The sequence below is a fragment of the Eleutherodactylus coqui genome, chromosome 5 (genome assembly GCF_035609145.1).
Source record: "Eleutherodactylus coqui strain aEleCoq1 chromosome 5, aEleCoq1.hap1, whole genome shotgun sequence".
In the NCBI taxonomy this organism is placed as follows: Eukaryota; Metazoa; Chordata; class Amphibia; order Anura; family Eleutherodactylidae; genus Eleutherodactylus; species Eleutherodactylus coqui.
The window spans coordinates 74,750,684-74,776,147 of NC_089841.1; the positions used below are offsets into that span (position 1 = coordinate 74,750,684).

Consider the following 25,464-nt stretch of genomic DNA (forward strand, 5'->3'; position numbering starts at 1 on the left):
CAACAGAAACCACTAGCCGAATGGATCAATCTTATGATGGAACTGAACGGACTCTACTGACTACAATGGGGTCCGTTCGGCTATCCAGCATTTTACAGAAAAAATAGTGCTGCATGAAGCATTATTTCATCCGGTATTTTCACAGAAATCAGCGATAGACGCTCTGAATGTAACCTCCAATAGTCATGTGAACAAACACAGAAGGGTTGTTCTTAAATTTATTTTTGTCAGAACTAACAGAAATATTGCATTTAATTGTGGGACAAACCACATAAACCAAGTGATAGAATATTCCACTTCCCAGAATGCAAGTAGCGGAGCAAAGAATGTCCGCAGATTTTAGCTCTGCGGCCTATAGAATTGTGAATGCAGCTCTGCAGCATAATATAGCCTGTAACTCAGGATCAGTATAAAATTAGTTATGTAATGCATTTACGAAGTTGCTCCATTTTTTTCTAATAATGATCAATTTTAAGTGTAACCTGTAAAATGGTGTTTAAAGTCGATAGCCTAAAAAAAAACAAAAAAAAACTGTGCCTGGTTTTGCTCTGAAGAACTTGCAATCACTGCTATAAACATCTAGAATCAAAGATAAGTGAATCAGATAAATGTTTATAATTCAATATCTGAGAGATCCATCCTGACTGATGCGCCTTTTTAAAGCCCGACAGTCACAGAAATCTTGAATACATACCCATGTCCACACAAATATATAGATATGCTTCTCATGTAAAGGTGGAGGAATACATTTCAACACAAATACAACAGTATATACGGACATCTAAAAAGTCCCCCTAAAAAAGTAAATGGGAACATATAAAAAAGACGATTAACCAGAAGCAATCCAGAAAAAAATAAAAAAAAATTTAAAAAATCTTCCTGTGCTTTATACTTTACGTAAAAAGGATTTTCCAGATTCGGGGTTGATTTTGAAAAAACCATGACTGTACAGAACTTCATAATGTTTATTTTTAAATATACTTAAAGGGGAGATAAAACTGTAAAATAGAGAAAAAAGCTGTACCTACCTTTCCATTAGTCCCTCTAGTCCGATGTGATCGCCCCCGGTCTGATCCCAGAAGTGACGGCAGCGGTTATAGGCCGTTCATCATTCATGTGACCGCTCACCAATCACTGGCTTCTGTAGGCATCTGGGCATGAACAGTATGTAACCGCTGAGGGGTGAACAGTCACATGTGATGAGCGGCATATAACCACTGCAATCACTTCTGTCATCGGTCCAGCAGAGACTGGAGAGGCCAATGGAGAGTACGGCTTATTTACTTTACATCTTAATCTGTTTAATCTTGGTTTTGAGTAAGGCCGTTTCCAGCACCATTGCCCGCTGCTTCCTCCAGCAGTCCTCTTGGCAGCGACATCACATCCATTGAGATATAATGTCCCATGACTATGGCAGTCAATGGTGGCATGCCCTTCGGATGCAGCATCTTAGGCCTGTGATGTGACGTCACTACCTAGATGTCCATTAATGAGCAGAATACGTTTCAGATAGGCAGCAGCAGGAAAACCTGCGGGCCATTTTCATAGTAAACCAATTACCCTAAGGCCAGTCTCACACGGCTGAGATTCTTGCTCGAAATTTGGGCGCTGTGAGACACACAAATCTTGCATGAATATGGACCCCATTCTTTTGAATAGGATCATACACATGAGCTAATTTGTTCCCGTATTGCACCGATGCGGAAAAAAACGTGGCATGTCCTACCTTTGGCTGTCCCACGCATTTCCTATTGTTTTCAATGAGGCTGGCGGAGCATTGCACCACATGTTAGGTGCACACGGTGCAATGCGAGGTTTCCCCTATTAAAAACAATGGGAGACCTCTCAGCAACCCTCCGCTGTTAAAGCGCAGCGTTGAAGACACTGCGTTTTCAGACTTGTGTGAACAGCGTCATTGAAATGAATGGGAGCGTTGTACAGCATTTAGTGCAGGCTGAAAACACAGAACTAAACGCTGTACAAAAACGCCTGTGTGAGGGAGGCCTAAGGGAGTACCGCTACGTCCAGAATCCTTCTAGGCAAAGGGAGAAACGTTGGCACGTACTGGTCCTATGGACATCCAATAGTGGAGAGCATCAATGGGGACCCAAGCGTATATGTAATTATAGCCGGAAGCAAAAAATACAAGTTGTAAGATAGAGGTCACCAAACCAAAAAAACCTCAGCGCTCCAGATGGTGCACAATAGTGGAAGTAAATAAACAGACTTCACAGGGGTGCCTCGGTGGAGTGCACCCCTAATCCAGAAAAGCAGTAGATCTCTCAACTGGGGGATTTATCAATGGACCAATGATGGCAGTAGTACTTCTCGTTTGGAGACATTTTTTAATCCAAATTCACAATGCAACACGTTGAGCCTTTCTCAAGCATATAAACAATCTATAAAATACACACATATATATATACACATACTAAACACAAAGTACTCACCCGCCCATCTGTTCGGTCCGTACTGGCGATGCAGTATCGTTGGCACGGACCGAACAGAGGGGCAGGTGAGGTACTTTGTGCTTCAACTAAAGGGGTGAAATCCATTGCGGATCCGTGTCAAACTCCACAACTAATTGGTGCGCATCCACCCCAAGACCTGTAGCACAAAATCAGCTACAGCTTTTGGTGCAGATGTGCATCAAGCTATGCCACATGCAAACACACCCTAAGCCTATGTTCACATGGCCGAATCCGTTGCAGAATTTTCTGCACACTTGTAAAATCAAAGCAGAGATCCACGGCTATAGTCTGTCGTGTATCCGCATGTGAAATAGCCCTGTCAATCCACGTGCAGAATGCTGATCACATTAAGAAATCACACAGGATTCTGCATGCTGCTTTTGCCCATTGACATGGCTAAGTCTGTGTGCAGATCCACGGCACAATAGCTGTGTAAACACAAGCTAGGCACTCATTTAGCCAGGACTCTGTGCCCCTTCTTCTCAGCACCAATTTCTCATTGAGATGAAGGAATACGTCATTTAGAATAAAATCGTTACTCCGACTATTTAAGGCAACCTTGTATAAGGTAATTTTCCACCCTTGAACACAATTTTTTAGAATTTAACTAGGTCCTAGATTTGGAACGTGGAGGCAGAATAATGAGACAAATGGCGCTTTGACTGCTATGAATAAATGCTATGAAATTAATTGATGCAGCATTGGACCTAAAAACAACATTGTGTTAAAAGGTGGGCATTCACTTTATTTAGCCATTGTTCTGATAGCAGAGGATAAAAATCACCCTCTGGAAACAACAAAGCCTTGCCATTTCCCCCATTCATTCTGTGAGGTACAGGTTTTCTGAAAAATAAAATTTAGGTGTACAACTGCTTTACAGGGAACACGATCAGTAGTTTGCATTGAAAGCATGGAGGAGGTAGGTATAATGACTTAAAGGCTATAGACACTTTTGCATTGATTTGCTATTAATTTTTTCTTGAATGCAAAATTAGGCAACTTTCTACATTTAGCTGCTGTAGAGTCTATACAACCCTTGTACATAGCTGGCTGTCCTGCTGCTTGACAGCATACTGGTCCCACTGCAGTCTGCTTTCAGTGTTAAGGCCCCTTTTCACAGTACCATTCTTGGGCACCTAAGTAATAATTGTTCAGTGTATGCAGGTGGAGAAGGCTGAAGATGGTTCATAGTTGTACAATTATCCATTCACTCAGGCCGATCATTATTTGATTTTTAGGTCTGCGTAACATGAATGACAAACCATAATTGACTGAATTATTGTTCATCATTCATTTGCTGGCAGCGTTTACACTCAGCCATTATCGTTCAGTTTTGCTTGATCAGCGATAAGCTTAATGCTAATTATTCTATGTAAAAGGGCCCTTAAGGCCCATTTACATTGGACGAGTGTCGGGCAAATGATGCCCGACACTCATCCCTGTATCCCCACGCTCCCTTGGAGCTACGCTGGCTCGCACACGGAGCAGCCAGCAGGGGGGCAGGGCAGTGCAGGAGATTTCTCTCCTCTCGCTCCCCCGTCCCTCTCCATTCACATGACACAAGCGCCGTTCACTATGAAACAACAGCTGTTTAAACTGCACTATGAGCGATGATCGTCATCACTCATCTTTCAGCAGCCCAAAAGATGAGCAATTCCTTTTATTCTCGCAACAGAAGCCAAACGAAAAGTCAAAATAGGAGCAACTTGCAAACTACACTTCAGGGAATCAGAAAATGAATAAAGATACAGAAATTGCAGCTTGTAACTTAGTGCAACTTTTTTAGAAACAGAAAATTGACAGCAGAAAACACTCCCTGATTCATCTAGTCTGCCTTTACATTATTTTCTTTTTATTTATCTCTTATTATAGATCTATGCTCATCTCACGCAGCTTGAATTCATTTATTGTTGATTTTCCAACAATGTCTGGTGGAAGTTTGTTACAAGGACTTTCTGCTCTTCAGTAATCTAATATTTCCTGACATTGTTTTTGATTGTTTTCCCACTGAATCTCAGATTGTGCCTCCTTGTTCTGGTGTTTGGTCTCCTAAGAAAACACATTCTTCCTTAACCTTATTTATACTGTAATATATATTTCCATCATGTCCCTCCTCTCCCTTCTCTCCTCCTGTAACATATATAAAGGTTCCCATCATGTCTTTCCTCTCCTCCTGTAACATATAGAATGGTTTTTCATCATGTCCTCCTCTCCCTTCTCTCTTCCTGTAACATATATAAAGGTTTCCATCATGTCTCCCTCTCCCTTCTCTCCTCCTGTAACATATATAAAGGTTCCCATCATGTCCCTCCTCTCCTCCTGTAACGCATATAAAGGTTTTCATCATGTCCCCTCTCCCATCTCCTGTAACATATATAAAGGTTTCCATCATGTCCCCCTCTCACTTCTCCCCTCCTGTAACATATATAAAGGTTTATATCATGTCCTCCTCTCCCTTCTCTCCTCCTGAAACACATATAAAGGTTTCTATCATGTACCTCCTCTCCCTTCTCTCCTCCTGTAACATATACAAAGGTTTCCATCATGTCCACAATCTCCCTTCTTTCCTCCTGTAACATATAAAGGTCTCTATCATGTCCTTATCTCTTTCTATAACATATATAAAAGGTTTCCATCATATTCCCCCTCTCCCTTCTTTCCTTCTGTAACATATATAAGGATTTCCATCATGTCCAACCTCTGCTTTCTTACCTCCAGGCTATACAAAGAAATATCTTTATGCGTTTCCTGAACATGTTTTGTTCATGAGACCTTCCACCATTTTTGTGACCTGCCTATGGATTCTATTTTATCAATGTCTTTCTATAGGTGACATCTCCAGAACTGAATACAGTATTCCAGATGTGGTCTCACCAGACCTCTATACAGCGGGATCACAATCTCCCTCTTTCTACTGGTTATACCTCTAACTATACAGCAGAGTATCCTACTTGCTTTCTCTGCAGACAAATTTTGAATCCGTCTGAAATGAGAAGCTCTAAATTGTTTTGACAATTTATCCAGTAAGGCTAAATCGTTCTCCATATTCAAGACACCACCAGGAGTATCAACCTTATTGCACACATTTGTGTCATCAGCAAAGAGACAAACCTTACCTACGAAACCTTCTTCTGTGTCACTTACCAACATATTAAAAAGAGTAAGACCCAGGGCACACCCTTGTGGTCACCGCTTGTAACTCGTCCTTGTTCAGAATATAGCAGCACTCTGATATCTATTTTTTAACCAACTGCAAATCCACCAAACTATCAAAGGATTAAGTACAAGTTTCCATAACTTATCTATGAGCTCTTTATATGGAACTGTATCAAAGGCTGAAATCCAGATTGGCAATCTACGGCACAGCCTTCATCCACTAGTTTTGTGATATACTGAAATCAGTGAGATAAGTTTGACATGATCTTCCCTCAGTAAAGCTCTGCTATTTAGGGTCTAACAGATTTTTAGAGTTTTTAAGTAGTCAAATATCCTTCATTTCAGGAAAGTTTCCACTAGTTCTACTACTGATGTCAAACTAACTTGTATGTAGTTCCCGGCTTCTCTTCTACTACACTACTTATGGATGGATATGACATTGGCCATTCTCCAGTCATCATGAACATCACCTGTTAGAAAAGACTGGCTAAACAAATCAATTAGAGGTGCAGCAATCACAGACTGGAGTACTTTAAGACCTCAGGGGTGGATGCCATCGGAGCCAATCGTCTTATTTAACTTTAAAAGTTGTAGTTCACCTACATCACTAGCCTCCAAAAAACACTGGATCAGAGTCCTTACTTCTCCATTACCACTAGAAGTAATACCAGACCCAATCATCTTATTCTGAAAATCAGCTTCTAAAAACAAAAGTATCTATTCAAATGGTCAGTGCTGACCTTATCTTCATTAATACAGTTATTATTCTCATCTTTTTATGTTTGTAATTCCAGTTTTACCTTCTATCACTTAGGCCTCATGCCCACAGCAGAGAAGGACTCCACCAGTGGAATATCGCAGCGGAGTTCGCCACGGTTGCCCCCACAACACCCATACTTAGCACTCCGGATCAGCCGTACGCGTCCCCCACGGAGGGCCGGCGCGCATGCGCAGTACAACGCATGACGTGGCCAGCGATGGCAAGTATTCACGCGATACTTCCGCTGTGCTACAGCGGAAGTATAGCGCGACGGCCGGCTTCCATTTAGAACATGCCGCGGTTTATTTCACGCTGCGGAATTCCGCAGCATGAACATTGAGCTATTAGGTTTAATAGAACCTAATAGCTGTGGGATAACGCCGCAGATTTCTGCCGCGTTTTACGCGGCAGAAACCCGATTGTGGGCATTAGCCCTTATATACCTGAAAATGTCTTATTCCCCTCCGTAATTGATTTGATCATTTCTTCCTCCTGTTATGCTTTAGCAACAATAATAAGTTTTGCCTCCTCTCTAACTTTATACAACTCTGTCAGCCACACTTCCTGTTTCTTTAAACCTCTTACAGGCGGACTTCTTTTCAATTACTTTGTTGGGCATATCCTTGAATTTAGTCTAAAATTAGTTTTTTTTTTTACAATAAATGACTCCTCAAAGCCTGTAAGCTAAGGGTAACCATTAACCTATATAAAAGTCATTTCTTTAATGTCAAAAGGTGTCCATAGCCTTTAAGAAATCAGTAGCTGTTCCAACATATCTTCTTCACAGTACATAAAAAGACAAAATAAATATCCCGGAGATTACTTCAGTAAATACCCCAAAAATATATATATATTTATAAAATATATGTCTCTTATAGAATGAATGTGGACCTAGGCATAGATTTCTATACCCAGTATTGATTGATTTTAAGTGTCGGATTAGTCTTTCGACAATGCTCTACCATTTCAGGATCCACATGTAGCCAAGAGTTCTGTTGAGTATTGACTCCCAAGGAGGGAGTGGAGTTTGTATGTAAGTGGTCTTGTCTTGATGGCAGTAACGGGCTTACGGAACAATAGTCATTAGATTTTTGCAGAGGGGTTACTGTCACAGTTGGCACCGTGACACTTCGCTCTGCATATGGGGAGAGTCCCTGGGGCACCATGCTGTAGGAATGACTTCTAATATGTGGTGGAGCCTTTTTTGCCTTCCTTTTTCTAAGAAGGAACAAGACAAAAAAGATGATAGCTAGCAGAAGGATGGCAAGAACTAGCAGAGGAATAATAATAGAAAAAGGAGTAGCCTGGGTAAATTCAGACTTTGGGGTAATTGCTGATAGTTTAATGGTAGTGTCTCTAGTGGAAAAGATGGTAGGTGCTACATCTACAGATGGGACGGGTTCTTCAAATTTTTGGCTTCCCCAGCGATTGCGGTTACCAAATTTCTTTATAGGACCTTCTGTAAGGTTTTCATCCAGCCAATAGTCCGTGGTCCTTCTTTCGTAATCCAGAGTGGCATACAAGGGACCATGTGAAATTATTGAAGGAGCTCCTGAAGAGGTGGTAGATTCTATGATAAATGATTCGTAAGGGACAACAGAATATGTGAAATATCCCAATGCAGATGGCACCCTATGTGCTCCGAGTATAAAAACAAAGGAATCATTTAACATTTCCTGGTCGGTGATGTTGACGTCAACATACATAGATATACGTCCTTCATCAATATCACTTTGTTTGAACATCTCAATATCTACATATGAATTTTTTTTTAGTACTTTTCTCTGTATCCTTCCATACTTTGGTGGATTAACTATCTGGTATTCTGGATCACTATTGGTCAGATTTCTCAGTTGAGTAGCATCCAAATCCATGGTCTTTAAAGTGTACACCAGGCCAGTAGGGATTTTCAAATCAAGTCTAATATTTACTAGTGGCTCCACTGTGATGTTTACCGTCTGTCCGGTGAGGTTGGTTTCTGAAGTGAAGATTACCATCTCAAAGCTATCTTCAGATACAGTGAAGTTTTCCATATGGTATGTTACTTTCCCCATGTCTATGTCTGCCTGGTCAAACTTTGTCACAGGTCTACCGTCAAGCATGAAGATACCAAATCTAGGAGGCTGTGATATCTGATAACTGATGACCGTACTCTTTCCATCTGTTGTTGCTGCTAGATTACTATTCGAGAGAGTCAAAAAGGTTTGTCCTTGGAAGAGTATCAGATTGGTTTTGTTAGCCAGAGTAATGGAAACAGGTATGACATCCAGGTTAAAGAGCTTATACAGTGGTTTATGTTCACCATCGGACACGCTGAAATAAAATACCCCAGAACTGGAACTTCCATCTTGTACAAACCACAAGTCACCGTTATTTATATCTGCCTGCGTAAAAGCCTGGACAGAAGTATTGAGATTGACAGATTTTGTTAAGTAACCATTATTTGGCAAGCTAATAACAGTGTATTTTATATCTTCAGGAGGATTGTCTAGATCTTCAACATTTAGGTTTTCTGGACCCAAGGCGATCATTCCTCCTTGCAAGACTGTCAAACTGGGCCGCTTTGTCTTAAGCTCAGGCACTTGGTCGTTATCTGGAAGGACACGAATACTGAAGCTCTCTTCTATCACATCAATTTCTGGCTTCACTGCTGATTTGCTTTTTAAATTTAACCACGCAGCAAAAGTGAAGTTATCTGTGGGCGACTCTGCTCCATCATGCACATATGCAATTCCAAATTTACTGATAATGTACTGGGAGAAGTTTGGCTTTTCTTTTGTAATGTTTCTGTCCCCTACTACAATCACACCGTGTTTTGGCAGAGAGGTCACCTGGAACCAGACTTCGTAGAAGGAACGTTGGGATTCTGGCAGTCTGGCTAGAAGATTTGACCCGTCTAACTTTGACTTGTCTATCTGTACCTTTCCTCCTTCCATGACAGATGCACCTGGTAGTAAAGGTAAGAAAAACAAACAGATAGGTAGCATGCAAATTGTGCAAGTGCAAACGCGCAAGGCATTGTTTTTGAGTCAAGTCTACCTGTATTGGCAATTAGACGGGTTTGTCTGCTGGGATCAATGATGTCATATGATATTGTGATAAGGAAAACTTGCATTTCCATAACAGCTGGAGGAGAGGAAACTGTGAAGGTGAAGGAATCCTGCATACTCCACACCAAGTCTTCTGTATCTGTATGTTCATATAGGATTTTTCCATCATCGATCTGCAAAAGACAAAACCACAGACCTAAGTAGACAAAATATCAGCAAGGTATATACCAAATGGCCACTTTATTAGAGCCTCCCATCTAATAAGAGTGCCAGACCTTCTTTGGCATTCAGAACCACACCAATTCATTGTGGCGTCTGTCCACAGGTATTAGAGAGCCCAGAGTTTGCTGAGGAAACATTCCCCACAACATTACTCCACCTCCACCAGCCAGGTACTATAGAAATGTTGGTATACTAATAGATCATAGACTGAACATGAGTCAACAATGTGATGCAGAAGCCAAAAAGGCAAACACAATTCTGGTGTATATTAAGAGAAGCATAGAGTCTAGATCACGTGAGGTAATTATCCCCCTCTACTCTTCCATCGTTAGACCTCATCTGGAATACTGAGTCCAGTTCTGGGCACCACACTATAAAAAAGACAGACAAACTGGAGCAAGTTCAGAGAAGAGTTACTATGATGGTGAGCGGTCTGCTAATCATATCCCATGAGGAACGGTTAAAGGACCTGGGAGTGTTTAGCTTGCAAAAAAAGAAAGCTTACAGGAGACTTAATAGCTGTCTACAAATATCTGAAGGGCTGTCACAGTGCAGAGGGATCAGCCCTATTCTCATTTGTACAAGGAAAGACTAGAAGCAATGGGATGAAACTGAAAGGGAGGAGACACAGATCAGAATTTAGAAAAAAAATTCTGACAGTGAGGGTGATCTATGAGTGGAACAGGTTACCACGGGAGGGAGGGAGTTCTTCTTCAATGGAAGTGTTCAAACAAAGGCTGGACAAATATCTATCTGGGATGACTTAGTGAATCCTGCACTGAGCAGGGGGTTGGACCTGATGATCCTGGAGGTCCCTTCCAACTCTACCATTCTAGGATTATATGAAATCTAGATTCATCTTACCAGGCAATATTTTTCCACTGCTCAGCTATTCAATTTTTGCGCTCTTGCCCACTAGAGTCTCACATTTCTGCTTCTCTTAGAAAGCAAATGGCACTCAAATTGGTTGTGTGCTCTTAAAGCTCATCTGTGTTAAGGAACGAAGAGTTGTGTCTTCGGACACATTAGTTGGGGCACTAGCATTGTATGCATCTGCCTTTTTATTTGACGGTGCACAGATCGCTGGATCTTCCTATTCTAATGTGGATTCACATTGAAACTGATCCACGCAAAAAACTTGTCACTTGATTTTATGTCGTTCTGAGATCAAGGATCTAATTTCCATACAGGAATGCTCCAAGCGTGAAACAGCTAATGTCTGTGTATAAAGTGGCTATTAAAGCATAGATGCTACAGTTTCTTTGACCTATTTTTTCATTAGTCTGCGGGAAACAAGTTATAAAACACCAAGTTATCACCAACATTTTAGAGATTATTTTCTCATTCCCATTTTATGGGAAAGTGCAAATGACCAGGAGTCCAGCATTTCCCTCAACGGGTCTCGCACAGACAAGAGCATAGCACCATTCTCCAGCGACGCTGGTTACGTTTCCTAGTGCGTCCATCAGTTCGTACTGCCGATTTCATCTACAGACGCAAATTGATGGTTTGGAGAAAGATCTGATATCAGACTGAAATGAATTTAATATTGATGGACTGTCAATATGATAAAAAGCCGTCAAAAAGCTTTCATTTATTTGAGCATCATTTTTTGAGGTCTGGGCATACAGGAAGCCGAAACTACATCATGTTGAGAAAAAAGGTAGAGATGTACATTTCCAGTGGCACACCTAGGTGAATTGTAGTTTTTGATGTTTCACCCGCTGATCACTTATAATAAGTAATGTTCTAATAAATAAACTTCTCACCATCTGCTGTGTAAAGCTGGAGGCCGCCAGAGTCACATTTTCTTGAAGAGACTTTAAGATCTTCCCGTGTTTAGGAGAAGTGGTGATGTCAAACGTTATAGACCGATTATTGGAATTGTTCTCATCATTGGTTACAGCTTTTAATACATCTGAAGAAATTGTTTTTCTCATTCCTGGAAAGGAATAAATAACAGATGTATTACACTGGTATTAGCAATATGTGTGATATTGGCACCTAGAGAAGATATACATAGAGGAAATTTCATTGTTACAGCAGTCATTCTAATAGATGTGAGACTATAATTTGGTTACAGAGTCACTCAACCTTCCTATGAATGAATGCCTTTTTCTGTGCCTCTTAGGCCTTAGTCAGACGGGCGTTTTTAGCCGCGATTTGCGCATGCGTCCGGCGATTTTATAAAACCATTGCTTTGCAATGGTATCGGACACATGAGCGCTTTTTATGCGCTCGTCCGATAAATTATAGAACAGAAATCGCAGATCGCACCTATCTGCGATTCCTGTTCTCTTCTCTATATGCGCTCAATGGGGCCGGCGGCAGCAGCGCCGACCCCATTGAGAACATATAGAAGACAAATCCTTCTTCTCTGCCACAGCTGTAACAGCTGTGGCAGAGAAGAACGATGTTTGCCCATTGAATTCAATGGAGCCGGCAATACAGCCGCTCCATTGAAAGCAATGGGCTGCCGGCGTGAATTGTCGGGAAGGGCTTAAATATATAAGCCCTTCCCTGCAATTCATCCTAAAATGTGTTAAAATAAAAAAAAATTGTATACTCACCTTTCCGCTGCAGCCGGAGTCCAGCCGCGGCCGCTGTCAGTTCTCCTGAACTGCTTCTCGGCACTATTTAGCCGGCGGGGCTTTAAAATCCCCGCCTGCTGAATGATCTGCCTCTGATTGGTCACAGCCCTGACCAATCAGAGGCAGGTTTCACTAACACACCCATTCATGAATTCATGAATGGGTGAGTGACTGCTGCCTCTCAGCGCTGAGCCAATCAGGGGCAGGTCTGACTCACATCCATTCATGAATTCATGAATGGGTGTGAGTGAGACATGCCTCTGATTGGCTCAGCGCTGAGCCAATCAGGGGGCAGGTCTGACTCACACCCCCTTCACACCCACTGCAGGACGGCCGCGTGGAGCTCCGGCTGTCGGAAGAAGGTGAGTATATATATACACTTTTTATTTTTACACATTTTAGGATGAATTGCAGGGAAGGGCTTATATATTTAAGCCCTTCCCGATAATTCATCCCGGGCTCGCCCGCAGCGCATTGCTTTAAATGGAGCCGGCTCTATTGCCGTCTCCATTGAATGCAATGCGCTGGACAGCTCCGGCCCGTTTCTAATGAAATTAGATTTTCGGGCGATTTGCGGCCGACTTGCGCGCACCGGTCACGCGATTTGCGGATGCGCATCCGTCATGCGATCCGCAAATCGCATGAAAAAAAAAACGCCCGTGTGACTAAGGCCTTAGTGGGTTTTATGCAAAATTACGTCAGTACCTGATCCAAGACATTCTGGAAGTGAAAAGTTAAACCAGTAATTTCCAGACAGGGGCATTTGCTAAATACATTTAAAGGAGTTGCACCAGAACTTCAGGTTATCTCCTATACATAGGATAGGGAATAGCTTACTGATAAGAGTGTTTGGGTTAGCGGTTGGGAAGGGGGGTCTCATCCCTGTCTATCACAAGGATGTTTCCCCCCCTGCAGTGATGTTACTCTGAATGGAGGGCTGACCGCACATGTGCGATCAGCATTCTATTCATTTCAATGGGGCAAAGGAAAATATCCGAGTGGGTGCCACTTGGCTATCTCGGTAATCCCATTGAAAGTGAATGGAGCGTGCTCTATTCAAGCTCTTTCTCAATGCGAAGGGTGCAGTAACCCAGAAGTGAGGAGGATGGGGGATAAGGAACCCCTGTTCTTAAGATCGGACAGGGTCTAAGCAATGAGATCCTCACTGATCAGCAAGTTATCCCCTATACTATGGATAGAGGATAACTTGAAATTCTGGTGCAACCCCTTTAATATTAGTGCAGAATTGCTTTAATGAACGAAGCAACAACTACCTGGAAAAACACCCAATCCTTTATTCATTTCCACGTTGATGACGAGCATCCTTGCTGTAATACTGAAAATTTGCCTTGGTGCAAAGTTCAGGCCATCTGTAACCTGGAAATTGAAACCTCCAGACATAGCGCCTAAAAAAAAAAAAAAGAAATTAAATGCATTGTTAAAGGGGTTGTCCCTGGAAAAATATTGTTTATAGTTATAGAGGGTATCCAGACTTTAAAAATTGATGACCTATCTGACCAGTGAGGTCTGCCCCTTGGGATCACCACGATCAACTGATTGGAGTGTTTATATCTGATCATCAATGTGTTTGTACTCAGAACATCATACTATTACACCATTATATAATAGTAAGTAAGAACGGGTGTTATCAACAATACGGCATTCTGAGTACGAACACAATCATTCTCAGATGTAAACATTGAAGAAGTTGTGATGCTTGCAGGAGTGCCGCAGCCCCTTCAATCAGTTGATAGGTGGGGATATCAAGAGGTGGACCCCCATCAACTAGATATTGATGGCCTATCCCAAGTATGGACCTTCAGTATTTTAAGACTGGGAAACCCCTTTAAATCCAGCTAATTATAAATCCCCTAATTCTAAACTCTTTTTGTATGTTTAACTCTTATTAAAAAAAGTGTTCTATTCCCAGATATTCCAGGACTAATGTTGGAATTGCGCCACCTGCTGTCTCTATTCTGCATCCAGCTGAGTAATTGCTCCACCTGCTGCTCAGTCTTGTTTATCTCTCTGCTCCACTGTATGGATGCAAGACTGAGTTAGGCCTCCTTCCCACGAACGGATTTCCGCCGCGTAATTCGCGGCGAAAATCCGCTGCGTTGCACGCAGCTATTAGGTTCTATTGAACCTAATAGCTCCATGCTCACGATGCGTAATTCCACCGCGGAATTACGCACCGCGATTTCTCCCGTCCTCACCCGCAGCATGCTCTATTTTCTGCGGGTGAGGACGGGCTGTACGCACTGACGGCTTCCATTGCAGTCAATGGAAGCCGTCCGTTCACGCTATCTCCCGCTGTAACCAGCGGGAGATAGCGTGAAAAAACGCTTTCCCGCCCACCGCCGAGCGTCATATGACGCCAAATGACGCGGTCCGGCCGCGTCACGTGACACGGCTGGTGACGCGAGAGCGGTGGGCGGTGACGAGCGGTGACGAGCGGTGACGCGGCGGTGGTGGGCGGGGAAGCGATTTCACGCTATCTCCCGCAGGTAAGTATAGGGGCTCTGGGGGGCGCCGCGACGGGCTTCACAGCGGAATATTACGCTGCGGAGCCCGTCACGCTCGTGGGAAGGAGGCCTAAGTGTTTCCACCTTGGAACATTTACTAAGGTGGACTGGGCACAAAAATGCTGGTCAATGGAAACAGTAGGTGGCGCTATTCTAGCATTAGTCTGGGAATATCTGGATATAGAATTTTTCTAAGTGCAAATATAAAAAAATATTTCAAATTATGGTCTGGATATAACTTTAGACAATATTTTTTGTGTGACAACCCCTTTAATGTGTCAATTAGTAACACACAGTAAGGGTGCTGTCTAAGGGAAATTTTGTTCAGTTTTTGATGCAATCTTTGAAGCCAAAACCAGGCGAAGACCATGAAAAGGTGAGAAAGTATTTTTAAAAAAAACTCCTTTTTTTTTTTTTTAATCCACTCCTGGTGTTGGCTTCGAAAACAATCAAGAAACCTGAGCAAAACCTGAATGTGGGACAGCACTCTAAGGCCCCGTCACAGGGTAAATTTCTCTGTGGATTTTGTATCCAAATTTATACAAAATCCACATTATTTTCGCATTCCGATGAATGCTATGTAGATTTCTGCCATGGTTCATATGGCATGAATTTTTCCAAACATGGATTTTGAAATCCATATTGTGAGAAAAAAACAAACAACTAATGTGTTGATTTTTGATGTGGAAACCACAGCGGGTGGCAGCACGTTGATTTGTCCCACTGACTGGGGCTGTATGAAAATCTGTGGCTAAACTCTGAGGCACAATGACGGCCCCACTGACTATCCCCCTTTTCTTTTATTTCATACTCGCCTCCCTTTAACCAGACAGGATCTTCATAGGTACAGCTCCTAGTGCTCTCAATGTGTCGAGTGGGTGGTTCACATCTCTCGAAGGTCAGTGGGTGACGGACCGTCAATCAAGTCTGACATCACCCATTGACAGCGTGAGTTGGGGACTGACTAATTGACACATTGACAGTGCTGAGAGTCAGCCCAAAGAGAAGCCTATCGGGGGTTTAGAGAGGAAAGTATGAGAAAAAATAATGGTGACAGTCAGCAGGGCCGTCTGTGGCTACAGAGCTAGGCAGACTGCCCCGCTGACTTTATCCCATGTCAGGTCCTCTTTAAATGGGAACACCTGTTCACTTGACTTAATAGAACAGATGGAAAGGGGTAGTTGTGGACAATCCTTTAAGGCTACGACTACATGGTGATTTTGGCCACCAAAGATGACAGTGTCATCCTGCCTGTGCCACATGTAATGTAATTGAATGTGGATGTCTTGCGATTCACAACGTGCTGTGGCAATTGCAAGAAATTAAGGATTTTGAAAACACTGCCACACTAATCAGAAAAACCCCAAAAATATACTAAGCAATATGGTCATCTAAACCTCATCATAGCTTACCACTGTGTACAAACACCAAGTGTCCATCATTTATGTGTTTCTGGGTAAAATTCAGAATGCTTTTATCTGGATGGGATTTGAGGGCTAGATGGCCATTACTTGGTGGTGTAATGGAGAACACAAGCTCCTCAGGGGAGGAGTCCTTATCTTCAGCATATAGATCACTGGTGGTCACTTCTGTCACAGAGCCAACCCACACCTAGATGACAGGAAAAGCAGATCAGAACAACTCCTCAAACAGAGCCTTAAAGATATATACACATCTATTCGAAAGAAAAAAAAGGAAGGGGGTGGAATTTGATTTGTTTTTACTATAATTCTTTGTCCTCTGGTATCATCCATGTCAGACAAAGGAAAGGTGGAATGTAATTTTCTTGATACAGACTGCAAATTGGGAAACATCCCTGTCCCAAGATTACCAATTTTTTGTAATGAATCTCCAATCCTGGTTACTTGCATGAAGTATGTAGAAGTTTCTGGAAGTGATATTACTAACTCATCCCATAATAAGGCAATTATAGAAGCCTTCTGCTTGAGACTTAGTAGCCCTGACGTTGTAAACCATTTAGAATCAAAAGGATTGTTTCAGTACAGACATTGGTGAAATATAGCTAGGAGATATCCAAGGTGTGTACTCATGGGTAGTGTACTGTGACCTCCACCAATCGCTACAACTACCCTTCAGCTGTGCTAGGAAAAGTGCCATACAACTTTATTTTGTATTGTTGTTTCTTGCCTTTTGCTACAGGCCACATGGTCAACCATTGATTACGACAGGCAGGATATGTGGATTTTGGAAGACCATCTAGAAGACAAAGTGGACCACCACAATGACATGTTCTACCAATATGCCGTCATTGTCTGTACTAAGACACCGTCTTTAATTTACTAGGGCAGATTATGGCCATAGTGGCCAGAGAACTGGTAATACATTAAAGCGGTGAAATGACTTATATGTGCAATTTTGTTTTTATTACTCCTCTACCCTCAGAGGTGTTTGATTATGCTGACAAAAAGCCCTCCCAAAATGCAAAAAGACTTGACAATTCAAAAAATCCTTACCCGGAAAATCCTATTAACAGATATAACTGGGAATTCATCATTCACAGGAGTAATGGTGACAAATATCGGCCGCGGAAGGCCTTGCTTGGAAAGTTCTGCATTGCTCACAATGACGGTAAAGTTGTCCTGTGAGGTTTCGCTGTCATCGTGGACATAATAAATCAGTTCTTGTTCCACCTGTTTCTTGGTAAACCTTGAGAGTTTTATCCCAGGGAACCTTGTGTTTTCCACATAACCATTTTTGGGTTCATCCAGAAGAGCAAACTCAAAATTGAGATCTTGATAGTGTTTGTTGAGAATACGTAGATGATCGTGCGTCAAGGCCTTGGATGCTCCTTCCCTCACAGTAATGTTCTGGATCTCCAGTGGAATAAGGACTGGAATTATATCGACAGACACCGTAATTCCCCTCATCTCTCGTACGCCATTTGTGACGTCCAGCGTAAAGTTGTCCTGTACCTGACCCGCTGTGGTCTGCACATACTGAAGGTTTCCTCGGTTGACATCCTGCTGCGTAAATGTTCTAATGGACTTTGGCTCATCGGGAAAAAGGCCTTCATTGGACTCAAATCTACGGATGTATCCATATGAAGGACTTGTCACTACTGTGAACACAATCTCGCCGGGTGTGTTATCTTCATGGACAACCTGAAATAAGAGTCATGTAAAATCTGAGTAAACAAACCCAGATAAGCACATACTTTGTGGAAATCGACACATGGCAAAAAACTCACACGCAAAAAAAGAAAAAGTAAAATAAATGAACAGAAAAATATTGATTGGCAAGATCCAATATGGCTGTATTTACACCTACAAGAGTTTTTCTGGGGAGTTACTGTTTCTCGTGCATCACTTGAAAGGGATTGCTGTTATGTCAACTATGTTCCACCAGGTGGAGCACAGAGTGCATTATGTTTCTCAGTCAATGCCCTTTTCATACAGCTTTCTAAATATAATACATACAAAAAATAAAAAAATAAAAAAAATAAAAGTCCGCACATCCAATAAATAAATTAAGTGTGAAGGGGCACGATGAACTATGGCTGCAACGAATACAGTAACAAACACATGCTTCAGCACTCATACACAATTAATAACTGCAAAAAATGCAGATCTAATATTTATACTAAACGCATAATAATGCAAGGTTCTTAGCGCACAATTGGATCAAATTTGTGTGAGCCCATCCGCTACGCCAAGGCGAACCTTCAAGGATGAGTACACAGCTTTACAGCTCTTTTTGGGGTAAAAAGCCACCACATGAATGGGGAAGCTTGGTACCTAGCTATATACTATCACTGAACCACCTGGGAGAGACTGGATAGCCTAAAGACAGGTGTTTGTAGAGCTAGGGACTAAGGATGAGCGAGTATACTCGCTAAAGCACTACTCGTCCGAGTAATGTGCTTTAGACGAGTATCTCTCTGCTCGTCCATAAAGATTCGGGGACCGCTGCGGCTGACAGGTGAGTCGCGGCGGGGAGCAGGGGAGAGCGGGCGGGAGAGAGGGACAGAGAGATCTCCCCTCCGTTCCTCCCCGCTCTCCCCCGCAGCTCCCCGAATCTTTAAGGACGAGCAGAGAGATACTCGTCTAAAGCACATTACTCGGACGAGTAGTGCTTTAGCGAGTATACTCGCTCATCCTTACTAGGGACCAATCTATTAAAGTCCGCCTTGGCGTGGTGGATGAGCTCACACGGATTTGATCAAATGGTACGCTAAAAACCTTGCACTTTTATGCGGTTAGTATAAATAAGTTCTGCATTTTCTTGCAGTTATTACATGTGTACGAGTGTTGAAGCATGTGTTTGTTACTGAAGAGGTTTTTAAATAATATATTTCTAAACTCAACAATTCATATACACTTAAAGGGGAGTTACATGTTAAAGGGAACCTGTCAGGACCTCTCAACGGGTTAAAGCACAGAGCAGCAGAACAATTCAGTAAAGATCTTTACAAATCATATTTTGTAATGTTGCTTGCAGCCGGCATACCTGGAAAAACATACTATTAAAACTTAAAGGGGTTGTCCCGCGCCGAAATGGGTTTTTTTTTTTTTTCAACCCCACCCCCGTTCGGCACGAGACAACCCCGATGCAGGGGTTAAAAAAGAACACCGGACAGCGCTTACCTGAATCCCCGCGCTCCGGTGACTTCTTATTTACCCGGTGAAGATGGCCGCCGGCATCTTCTCCCTCGGTGGACCGCAGGGCTTCTGTGCGGTCCATTGCCGATTCCAGCCTCCTGATTGGCTGGAATCGGCACGTGACGGGGCGGAGCTACACGGAGCCCCATTGAGAAAGCAGAAGACCCGGACTGCGCAAGCGCGTCTAATTTGGCCATTAGACGGCGAAAATTAGACGGCAACCATGGAGACGAGGACGCCAGCAACGGAGCAGGTAAGTGAAAAACTTTTGATAACTTCTGTATGGCTCATAATTAATGCACAATGTACATTACAAAGTGCATTATTATGGCCATACAGAAGTGTATAGACCCACTTGCTGCCGCGGGACAACCCCTTTAATGTGCTGTATGTAAATCGGGTCGGAGCAGTCTGGTCGCTGGGCCTGGATGTCTCCGTTTCCAACACTTCAATGAGTCATCCGGACCCTTCCTGTCTGAGCAACATTTGAAGATCTGATTTGTAAAGATCTCTACTTTTATTGGTCTATAACTTTGGGTGGTTTAACCTGTTTACAATAACTGACAGGTTCCCTTTAATTTAAAATTGAACCTCATTAGTATTACTGCCTTTGGGGGACTATTTTGTTAAATACTGTCTCCTGATCTGCCTTCCTGGACCAAATAATTGTCCTTGTGGTCGGTAATAGAGTTGAGTGAACATACTCTGCTGAGCTAGATGCTCGTTCGAGTATTAGCGTACTCGATGGTGCTCGTTACTCGAACTAGCATCAAGCCCTGTTCGACCCCGTCCCAATTTTTTGCTCCTCCCCGCTGTGACGCAGCGCACGTCAATGGCAAATTTTTTGTCTGGCGGGGGGGGGGGGGGGGGGGGGGGGAGAGAGCGAAAGAGAGGAAAAATTTAAAAGAAGCTCAGCACCCGGCGTCCCACATACAAAAATGCTCGAGTCTCCCATTGTAGTCAATGGGGTTCGTTACTCGAGTAGAGCTCTCGAATTTTACGAAAAGCTCGACTCGAATAACGCGGACTCGAGCATTTGGGTGCTCGCTCATCTCTAATCGGTAAGGATGAAAACGGAGTTGCAGAAGACCAGTCTGGAAGCCCATTTCCAGAAAACGCTCTTCTATGTGGAGAATGCTTTTTGGAAAACTGCTCCAATATTTTGGAAGTTCTTTAACCAAGGCAATTTTGGACATAAAGTCTGACATCCTACGATACAAAAACAGTAACTTAAGAAGAGTACTCACTTGCAGCTTGTCTTTGCCTATTTTAACTGGCTTTCCTTCTTCAACTGCAAGGCTTTCAAGATTCTGCACCGTTGGAAGTTTTTGATGACTTTCCAAATAGATACGAATGTTAATATCAACGTCCAGAGTGATTGCGTTGATTTTTACTGTAATGTTGACTTTGTCTACAAGATGATTGCCGTCATTATGCTTGTAAACCACATGGCCATTCTTGAGATCTTGGAGGGTAAAGGATTCCTTTATCAAGTTCTGTATGTAAATCTTTCCATGTTTTGGTGGAGATGAAATGTAATAGAGAACATCGCTGTCACTTTCAACATACATATTGGTAGCAATGCTAAAGTTGGTGGTTGTCAATGTGTTTCCTTTGCCTTTTTGCACCAACAATCCCGTGTTGTTAATTATTTTTATGTATGGCTCGGAGGCGCTCACTTCTAGAAGTGAAGATGTGTAATGTTTTCCATCTGTTACAAACAAAACAAAGCGACCATAGTCTGCTCCATGATGTACATAGAGCACGCGGTTATTTTTCAAATCCTGCTGAGAAAACTGGTAGAGCTTCTTTGAAGTATCATCAGATGCTACAAGATCTCCATTGGGAATACCTCTCCTGGTGTAGAGTAATTGCCCGTCATCGAAATCCATGTCAGGGTCATGGTAACACAAGTCATCCAAAGTTAACAACTTCTTACCATTCCGTACCACATGAAATAACTTGTCAACTACACGGACAGGCTTCTCATCGTTCTTCAGTTCTATGGATATACTAAAAGTAAATTCTGCCTCCAGGGGTGTTGTATCCAAATCAACGATGTCCGGCTCCACAGGTAGAGAAGATGCAAGAACGACAAAGGCATCAGACACAGTTTCGGAGTTATCGTGAACATACATAAGACGTTCACTCAAAATATCTTGGCTAGAAAAAGTGGTTATGTTATCATAGTTTACAAGAGAATCTGAAAAATGTATTAGCTTTAGCTTTCCATGGAGAGGACTTTTCAAAACCTTGAAGAAAAAAGTTCTATTACTTAAGGTTTGGACAAAGAGATCGTTTTTCGTGATAAGCCTTGTTTCACCCTCAGCTAATGACATACCTTTGTTAGTCATAATGATGCTGTTCAAGTCTGCTTTAATGTTAATGTTGAAAGTAAACGGACCGGATTGTGCATACTTTGTGAAGAGTGTAAACTCGAAGGAATCTTGGGAATCTTCCCGTGGTGGTTTGCTTAATACATACTCAAGATTTCCTTCCATTATATCCATTTGGCTGAACATGTCGTCTTTGCCTAAAATGTTATTTCTGTTCATAATCGATCCTTTGCTGGGCAATGACTGTATCTTGTAATAGATTAATAGGTCATCCATGTTGAGTCCCTCCACTGCAGCTTGTAGGTGATCATAACCAACTGTAGCCTTTTTGGCATTCTCAATGTTCAAAGGAAGATTTTTAATCAATACATATGTAAGCCATTGGACTTTAATTGGGAAGAGAAATTCTGCACTGGAATGGTTTGCTATGTTGACTTTAAATTTGAAGCTGTCCATTACATTGGTTTCTTGAATTCCCTTAAAGCTATTAAGGTATCGGATCCGGTCTCGTTCAAGAGATCGTTGGGTAAATGATGCCACCGATTTCCATTCATTTGTAGAACTTTTTCTCTGGATATGACCATACTTTGGCAGCTCCGTAATATCATACCTTATTTCCACGTCCTGATTCACTGCATTTGTTTCAACTGTTAAGTTCCTGGTGTTAAGGAAAGCACTAGAGCCTTGTATTACTTCAATGCCTGTGTTGTTTGCAATTTTATATTCAACAGGAACAGCCAAAATTCTCAACACAACAGTGTTGCTCACTTTATCACCATCAGTAACCCTCAGTACAAGTCTTGTGTTCTTCACACCACCGTGAACATAAAAAATATTCCCTTCGAGTAATTCCGAATAAGGAAAGGTAGCAAGAGCTTTATCTGGATCTTTCACATTTTCTACATATCCAGCATCTACATTAAGGTTGCCAAGTATTACCAGATGTAGATTTTGTGGTTCTGTGTCTACATCTGAAATTTTTATCAGATTTCCAGTTAACCGTTTCTTGGAGTTTTCAAGTAATATGAATAAATTTCCTTCTGGTAGAGACAGTTCTGGCGCATCGTTAGATGGTGTCACAGTGATATTCAATATATGAAGTTCTTCTCCCTTCAGATACGAGGGCAACTCATTCTTGCTAGTTGCAGTAACTGAAAAGCTAAAGTAATCACTTGTTCCCTCTGAGCCATCATGAACGTAACTAATTCGACCATGCCACAGATCGAGCATAGTAAATATTCCCTTGTCTGGTTGTGAAGAAACATCTATTTTCAGTTGTCCATGTGAAGGATACTTGACTACCTTAAATAAAACTTGCGAATGCCGAATACTCATTCTTCTATAATCCAAATTCAATTTGATATGTTTTGACTCTAAGACGGCTTTGCTTCCTTCTGCTACCAACAAATTGTTAAGAACAAGGAAGCTATCTTTTTGATTAGTGCTGGGCACCATAGTAGTAATCACTGAAGCTTTAGGTGCCACAGAGATTACTTGTGAGGTTCTGGGTTGTAATGTTGGAAGAGTGCTCAAAGCAACCTCGGATTTACAACCAGGGGATACATCTTTGGTAGCTAAGGCATTCTTCAATCCAAACTTAACAGAGTTAACCTTTATGTTTTTAATACACCCTTTAAATGATCCTCCTTGGATATGCTTCCCAGAAAGGGATGGTAAGCCTAATCTCCTGACATGGTCTCGCGAAGCATCAGCAATGCCACCTACATACAAATGATTGTGCGTTTTAATATGGAAGTTGAGTAAAGCCATCTCCGTTTTTTCATTTAAAGTCAGGTGAAGGTGCCTTGTGCTTATTGAAAGTTTAATGTAATGCCATTTATTTTCACTAAGAGCACTTGAAGAATCCAAAACTACTACATTTTCACCTTTTCTGATGCTGGCTCTCAAAATCCAGTCTAATATTTCCAGCGAGATGAAATCATCGCCGTTTCCTGAGTGATAGAGCAGCAAGCCTCTTGGAACTGATGCTTGTATTATACATTCCCAGACCGCATCTTCTGTAATGCTCCATTGGGGAAAAGCCAAGAAGGACTTAGAACTGAACAAACTGATGGGGTCATCTTCACTTAAGAAGAACTCATCACTGCATCCAAGGGAAACCTCATGAACACTTTTCTGACCAGGGTTTGGTCTAAGGGAAGAAAGTAATTCATACTCATTGAACACAACATCTTCCAGACAACCTCTGAAATAGTCATGTATTTCTTTTATATATGAAGCTTTCAGGTTTCCAGGTCCCCCCACGTAGAGGCCATGTTCGACATGAAGTTTATTTGCCCCACCAGGATTTATAACACTAGATTTAACACTTGTATCAACCATGAGAATCACTGCTGTGTTTTGATGGTCTAATCTAACCAAGTGCCATTCCATGTCATCTAAGCGAGGTCCTTGTTCGAAGTTAAGTACTTGTTCATCTACTCCAAGTCTCAATTTTGCCTACAAGTAAAAAGCAAAATACAATTAATATAATAATTATACTAAAGATAAGACAGAAATATGCTAACTGATGTAAGAGACTAGGTGCGACCAGGAGGCCTTAGAGGATGAAACCCACTTCCTGCTGTGATGCCCCAGATACTCAGCAATGAGAGACCGTCACTTCAGAAAACTCTCTAACCTTCACCCAGACTTTTCCTCCAGCAGGGAGTGGAGTTTCTCTTCCTCCTCCATGAAGCTAGAACAAGACACAGCAGCCATAGCAGCACAATATGTGAAGGTCTACCATAAACAGAGGCGCGTAATATGCCATGGACTCCAATACCCCCTACATGATACACCATGGACCTCTATACCCCAACCCCAGATATGCCCTTACCCCAAAATCCCCAGCACTGATCTGCCACTCCTACTTTCCTATTCCTATTTTCTAATCGCTTTTGCAGTACTGAGGTCTTTTTACTCCTACCAATAGAGTTTCTATGAATCTTGAAACTTGACTATGTTTGCTCTTGGGAGACTAAAGGCCCATTAACACGCAAAGATGATCACTCAAAATTCCTTCAAAAGATAGGGAGAATGACAGTTTGAGCAATCATTTTGCATTAGCACTTTGCACTAATGCTTATTAGCAGCTTATGACCTTCATTTGCATGTAAATGAGCCTCTGGAGTTGTATGCGGAGAACAGGTGGTCTGTTCTCTGCATACAGTTCCTTTGTTCGGCCATGGGGGCTGCCTGCTGAATACAATGTAATCAGCGCTCCCTGTGGAGAACACAACATGCGATCCCTGCTATCAACTCTCCGGCTGAAAGATGGATTTTACACTCAATGAATATCACTCAAATGATGGCTTTTGAGCGATAATCGTTGCGTGTAATTGGGGCTTAATACATAGAATAGAGATTATTTAGAGGTAATTAAGTTTATTTAGGTAGAGTCATAACTCAAACTCACAGTCATTTAGATATAATTGTGCTTACAAGAGACTGCCCTACCTCCTAAATGTAAGCACGTCAAAAACACTTGCCTACGTATGACATTTTTCACACAATGATACTATTCATATTTCAGTTGATACTTTAAAAAGAGACAAGATGTAAGAGAGGATAACTGAGCTCAGTTTTGGTATTAACTGGTTAGAAGGGGCAAAGAGAACCACTCTCAGCCTGAGCAGAGTACCTCCCAGGCCTTTTTCCCCAAAATCTATATTTCTTATTCTCTAGTCCAGGGCTTCTCAGTCTTTTTCTACTGAGGTCTCAACAGTAAGAAC

At 42.1% G+C, this 25,464-nt stretch overlaps 1 protein-coding gene across 1 annotated transcript in view; it reads right to left on the reverse strand.

Annotated features, from left to right (window-relative positions):
* Nucleotides 1–234: 234 nt before the first annotated feature.
* LOC136627545 (chondroitin sulfate proteoglycan 4-like) overlaps nucleotides 235–25,464 on the reverse strand; it is a 34,024-nt gene continuing 8,794 nt past the window's right edge. The window contains exons 3-9 of the mRNA XM_066602736.1: nucleotides 20,642–24,190; nucleotides 17,250–17,897; nucleotides 16,188–16,386; nucleotides 13,525–13,656; nucleotides 11,429–11,601; nucleotides 9,427–9,610; nucleotides 235–9,334 (exon numbers count right to left, since the gene is read on the reverse strand). Of these exons, the coding sequence (XP_066458833.1) occupies nucleotides 7,293–9,334; nucleotides 9,427–9,610; nucleotides 11,429–11,601; nucleotides 13,525–13,656; nucleotides 16,188–16,386; nucleotides 17,250–17,897; nucleotides 20,642–24,190 (6,927 nt within the window). The 3' untranslated portion in view covers nucleotides 235–7,292. The remainder of the gene's footprint in view (nucleotides 9,335–9,426; nucleotides 9,611–11,428; nucleotides 11,602–13,524; nucleotides 13,657–16,187; nucleotides 16,387–17,249; nucleotides 17,898–20,641; nucleotides 24,191–25,464) is intronic.